Below are 6,364 nucleotides of genomic sequence, written 5' to 3' on the forward strand. Positions count from 1 at the left end.
AAATTAATTAAACATCGAATCTAGTAGTACTTAAAGAATATATAATCTAGTAGTGTTTATTAAACACGAAAGAACACGTTTTATTAAAATATCGTGATTATCAATATAATACATTAATTACAACTACCGAAAGTTAAAAAAAGAAAAGAGAGATCACGATGCACGCATTCATTTTCCGACCTAGACCGAAATCAACTAAAAAAAATTACAAAGAGAATAAGATAGAATTTCATATCTCTTTATTGATATCTACTAAGCTATATACCATTCTAAATCTTCGATATCTATCTCCTTGTTTTATCAACAAGAAAGCTTTCTTCAAATCAGCCAACGAGCACGATTCACGCAACCATCGCTATGGACGTGATTATTTTCAATAATTGTCGCTTAACCATTATTTTAAAAAATATTCGGAAGATAGCTAGATATATGATAAACGCGTTTTAGGCCTCTTCAAACTGAGAACAAAAAGAAGCAATTCAAAGTAATCGTAGTTATAAGCAGTCTCGAGTAGCTGCAACTTGTAATCGTTCCATGGAGGAAACCTGAACCAGAAATCAGTGAGGAAGCTTCTTCTTGCAATGGCCTTGAAATGGCTAAACGTATCGAACGAGTACTTCCCGTGGTACTTGCCATGCCCACATTCTCCCACTCCTCCAAATGGGAGAGTATCGGCTGCATACTACACATCATCGAAAAATAAATTAGTGTGTAACATATATAGTTTTTTAATTCATTTATATTTATTGAGCACGTAATAATTTCTAAAAATTATTGAGTTTGACTTCATTATAAATAAGAAACAAAAGAAAAGGAAGAAAATGATTGAGTTATAGCGATGAGTTATACTTGAATGATTGCATCGTTGAACACCACACTTCCGGATGATGTTTCAGAAATAATCCTCTTTTTTAGTGTTTCGTTCTTCGTGAAGGCATAGATTGCAAGCGGTTTAGGCCTTATGTTAAGGAAATCGATACTATCTTCAATTTTCTTTACCTTTGGAAAGCAACAACATTCAAATTCATAATGAATTAGAAATCGAATTACAATATCATAAACATAAAACGATAAAGGAAAACAAAAACCTAGTCTTTTCTCTTGGTAAAACTAAGATTAAGTCCGGTTAATTTGGGATAACTTACTGAAATTATTGGAAGCAGTGGTCCAAAAATTTCTTCTGTCATTATTTCTGCATCAAGTGGAGGATCCATCAAGATTGTTGGTTCAATGTACCTAGTTTCAAAATATAGAAAATTCAATCATTCATAAAATTTAATATGAGAACTGGTGAATTTCGGATAACCCGAAATTCAATAATATATAAAAAAAAAAAAATGAGCGGGTAAATAATATAAAAAAAACGAAATATTCAACTAATATATAAACTATTAATAATGTTAAATAATAAAAATAAAATAAATAAATTAGAAAGGTAAGTGTATTTACAAGTGCTCTTCGTTCATTGAGCCACCGTAGATAATAGAATCTTTAACCCTAGAGTCGGAAAGAAGATTCTTGAGTCTCAAGAAATGATGCTTGTTGATTATCCTCGTAACACTATTTGATTTTCTAGGGTTTTCACCGAACATTTTCTTGATTAACTCCTTCATTAATTCCACCTAAACAATTGAAAATCTGATATCGTATTACAGCTTTCAAAAAGTTAAAAAAGAAAGGAAAAAAAAAAGTTAATTCTTCTTGTTTCCATACCAAAGTGGAAGCATAGCCCTTCTCCACAAGAACATAATCAACTGCTATACATGCTTGACCCGAACATGACCCGAATTTCGCCCCAAGAATCCGGTTCACAGCAACCTTTTTTTCAAAAAAAAAAAAAAACAGTAATCATATCAAAATATGAATCATAAACAACTAGTAGAAACATATCAAAGCCTTAAAAAGATCAAATTAACCAATTTATATAGACTACTATATACAAAGTTAGGTTGTCATGACGATGAAATTTCAGAACCTCTTTGTCCCAAGACCATGAGAGGGAATCAACAATGGCTGGACACTTTCCACCAAGCTCCAGAGAAACTGGCGTAAGATGCTTCACTGCAGCTGACATAACTATCCGTCCAACTCGAGCACTTCCTGGAATTGGCTTGTTGACAAAGCAATCAAAGTAAGCAACATAAACATGGCATTACATATACAGCAAATTTTCTTTAAGTAGTAAGAAATTAGAAAACCTGTAAAGAAGATCTTTTCCCATTTTTGTTGCAGAAGTTTTTCTCCTACTGTCGAATCTCCCTCGACAACCTTGACAGCTTTGGTGTCTAGATAAGCCGGAATTAGCTTGGCTAGAAGTGCAGAGCTTGAAGGAGCTAATTCTGAAGGTTTGATAACTGCTATGTTTCCTGCTGCTATTGCTCCTATAAGTGGTTCCAGGGACATTCCTATTTGTATATTTTTACCCCCACGAGAAAAAGTTAAAATTATTTATCATTACAGCTTGGTAATTTTACTTAAGTGACTTCTCATAAATTCAACTTACCAAATGGGAAATTCCAAGTTGAAATGATAAGGACAAGGCCTAAAGGTTCAGGAACCACTTCCGCAGATGAAAGCAGTGCAATTTGTGGCAGCTTAGCCTGTCAAGTATACATACAGATACATAACTAAGTCTATGTGTCTTCAATATATTTAATCCGGGCCTAGTCATATATAACATATATATATATATATATATACACACACACAGGGGCACAGATTTACCTTCGTGCCTGACATCCATTCTTTCAGATTTCCCAGAGCAAAATTTAAAGACTTTATTAAAGTTCCAATCTGCAGGAAGAACATCAATATTTTATTAGCATGTGTTTGGAACAAATGAATAATAATTTCCATCTTCAAATTCATTTGTGAATAAATCAAAGCACTTCAAATTCTTTTGTGAAATTGAATGGAATGGAATGGAATGAATACACTTCCCGCAACCACACAGTAAGAAGCAAGAAATTAGACTATTCATACGAAGCTTCAAACTTTGAAAAATGTTATTCTTGCCATCCTCTTCATCAAGCAACAGACTGGAAGAAAACCAGGACAGAGTCTACATCGCATGTATGATTTTCGCAGAACAAGAAGATGTACGTCTATATATGTATACGTTACCAGAGATAAGAAATTTGACATACCTCGTCTCTCATGGCCTCACCAGGGTGTTTACCCAAATCTTGATCCAAAGCAGTGAAAATCTGAGCCTCTTGCTCCCTGAGAAGAGCCTGCAAGTTCTTGAGCTGAGACCTTCTCCAAGAAGCTTCTTTAGTCTTTCCAGTCCTGTAGTAATCCCTCATAAACTCAAGCTCTCCTTCTATATCTCTCGCTTTCTCCATTTTAGATATTAGTATTAAAGGGTACTTCTTTTCTTCAGCACCTTATCAACTTACACACACATATATAATACTATATAATATTCACACAGAAGTTAGTTAAGAGTAAGAATCATTGATTTCATTCAACAGATAATCAAAAGATAGTAATACTTTTTAAAGAATTATAATCTAAAAATTACAGAAGTCACACTTAACTAGTGTAAGCTCTTGACTACGTACAAAAAGACACATAAAAACTGCCTTCTGGCCTGCACTATAAATAGCTGATTTCTCAGAGTGTACTTTCCAACTAGAAGACACTGTTGGATAGTTAGGCGTATTAAAGGCTCTTCACCAGCTAGCTGACCAGCTTAATCTTAATACTGTGGGATCAGTTGAAGAAGAGTAGGTGTGATTAATCAAAATTAATCTTTATAATTAATACTCTCTCTTTCTATCACCACCAATATCTAATGATTTAGAATACTGAATTTATATTCGTGCAATTTTTAAATGAATATGATCTCAATACGATAATCATAATGTAATCGGTTGCCCGGGACTCAAACCCGAAACTAGTTGGACGGAGTAGATAATTTTCTTGTTAAAAATTGATAAAACTTAAGATAACAAAATTCTTTTACAAACCATTCTCGCGGTTTTCATTGCATACGGTTCTTAAGATAATTGTATTTTATTTAAACGTCACGAATTTAAAATTTATTAAAATATAAAATTTTTTTATGTTTGGTTAGAAAATTTTTAAATTCGAAGCAGATTTTTAGTAATTTTAATATATATATACTTTAATTATATAATATAATATATTTATTAGAAAAATATAATATAATATTATTAATTTAAGCGGTCCCTCCTCACTTAGTTTTGAACTGTATTATAATATATAAAAATATTTATAACAAACCACTGACGTTTGTATTTTGTCCCCATTTTATAAATCTTCTTTATCCGGCACGGACGTTTCCTCTTTATTCTATGCCAAGAGAATAAAAATATAATATAATATAATGTCTTTTAATGTTTTAAACACATTATATGGCATTAAAAATGACTACTTTGTATTTATATATAACATAATATATAGTATTTATGTGTATCTATTTAATATATAAACAATTTTCCATATATCATTTCTGATATTATATGAAATATTTATTAATTAATAAATTAATTAACAATTTATTATTTTTAACTTTTTTTTTTGTAAAACATAACGTAATATTAAATTTTTAACTCAATGTACTTAATACAACTAAAGAAACTTAACCACGACCCAGTATTTTTTAATAATTAAGAAAATTTAAGTTATATTTTTAAATTAAGAAGCTATTTTACTAATAAATATATGTTTGGTTAATTTTTTTTTAAAAAATAATTACATAAAAATTTTAAGAAAACAAATGGTAGTTCAATTCACTTGAATTTAGAGACCTTCAAGTCCACCAATTTTGATTGGTTGGGAGATCTAATAATAATTGGTTGGTTTGTTCTTTGTTGTCTTTATAAACATACAAATATATATAATACATATTTTTTTACATAAAAATAATCTTTATATTATAAAAATATGTGATTAATAAATTTTATATACAAATTTAAGCAATCATATTAATAATAATTTAAATTAAAATATTGGATAAGTGGTAATTGGAAAGAAAATGTTACACACAAAAAAAATTAAACTACATTGAACCCTTATACAATAATGAGCCAATAAGTATGTGTCTCGTGTTAATTAACTCAGTAGGACTCCATATCATAAGCATGGTGGTTGATTGTCTGGCTGGTAGATGAAAATAATAGCAGAGTAAATATATACATACACACATACATATATATATATATGTCTAATAATTTCTAATATTTTTGGGTTAGATCCAATCCTAATTGCTCTAAATCGATTTTAACTTTCGAGTTATGTAGTTATTAAATTCAATTAGTTGGAGTGATTATAATGAATTAAAATTTTGATTTAATTTATTAGTAAATTGATATAGCTCTTGATTTTATTTTTAAATAAAAATAATATGATTATTAATTAAAATAATTATATTTAAAAGAATTAAGTGCAATAATAATAAATAATTAAAAATTTATCCAGTAATAATATTATAGACTGACTTGCCGACTTTCTCTCTATTATTTTGTCTTCTTCTCTTTAATCAATCTCCCGCGTGTATAATTAAACTCTTGCGGGCACCTAATTAATTAAATTGTTTTATTTTTTTATTAACTTTTATGCTCTATTTTTTTTTTTTAATAAAAAAAATTAAAAAGACGTTATAGGACAAATGCCAACTTTCTCCACTGGTTTATCAAAGCCACGTCGTTTTATTATGTCTTCTCATATTTCATTAATCTCCCACGTGTATAATATTTGATGGGATACACTAATACTAATATGGGCAATATTAATTCTTGTGGGGTCACCTAATTAATTATATTGTTTCATTTGCTTAAGCGCTAAGAATATATTTTTTGTTAATTAGTTTTTATGATTATTTTTTAAAATTTAATTAAAAATGAGAATTAAAGGATTTACAAGAAATTTATTTATTTTTTATTAATTAAAAATAAAAAGTTTTTATTTGAATTCACTTTGATTTGACAAGACTCCTAACAAAATAAGTTGATGAATTGATTATCAATTAATACAAATTTCCAAATATAACTGGTTAAATTGATATTATATATTACATAAAGGAAAGAGGAAATGCACTTAATAAGATATACTGAATTGATTTTTTTAGGTTTCGAAAGTGAGATTATGTGTTACATCTATGTAATAAATATGCATGAATTGACAGATGTTACATATACTTAATACATATATTTAACAATTATTAATAAATATTTGAAATGAATTAATTATAATTATAATTATAAGATTTAATAATTTGTAAAAATAAAAATAAAATTTATTGCAAAAGAATGTTCAATATAGATTATTCAATTAATAGTTTAATAGTCACCTAACACTTGGACTAAAGAGATAATTTAAAACTAATTTCGCTAATTGG

At 28.7% G+C, this 6,364-nt stretch overlaps 1 protein-coding gene across 1 annotated transcript; it reads right to left on the bottom strand.

Annotated features, from left to right (window-relative positions):
• Positions 1 to 217: 217 nt before the first annotated feature.
• On the bottom strand, positions 218 to 3,478 carry LOC110811870 (aldehyde dehydrogenase family 3 member F1-like). Its single transcript, XM_022038473.2, has 10 exons — positions 3,147 to 3,478; positions 2,725 to 2,793; positions 2,504 to 2,600; positions 2,199 to 2,405; positions 1,976 to 2,100; positions 1,714 to 1,818; positions 1,450 to 1,622; positions 1,146 to 1,236; positions 850 to 999; positions 218 to 682 (listed from the first exon to the last, which is right to left on the bottom strand). The coding sequence occupies exons 1-10, from the start codon at positions 3,342 to 3,344 to the stop codon at positions 422 to 424; spliced, it is 1,476 nt and encodes a 491-aa protein (XP_021894165.1). The 5' UTR covers positions 3,345 to 3,478; the 3' UTR covers positions 218 to 421.
• Positions 3,479 to 6,364: the final 2,886 nt, after the last annotated feature.

Source organism: Carica papaya, chromosome 3, assembly GCF_054855325.1.
Source record: "Carica papaya isolate Zhongbai chromosome 3, ASM5485532v1, whole genome shotgun sequence".
Taxonomy (NCBI): Eukaryota; Viridiplantae; Streptophyta; class Magnoliopsida; order Brassicales; family Caricaceae; genus Carica; species Carica papaya.

Excerpts from the sequence above, each read along its gene's own strand:
- LOC110811870 (XM_022038473.2), bottom strand. The coding sequence starts at position 3,344 with ATGGAGAAAGCGAGAGATATAGAAGGAGAGCTTGAGTTTATGAGGGAT. Across the intron at positions 2,101-2,198 it reads GGAAAAGATCTTCTTTACAG|GAAGTGCTCGAGTTGGACGG; the intron begins GTTTTCTAATTT and ends AGCCAATTCCAG. Across the intron at positions 1,623-1,713 it reads AGGGCTATGCTTCCACTTTG|GTGGAATTAATGAAGGAGTT; the intron begins GTATGGAAACAA and ends TCAATTGTTTAG.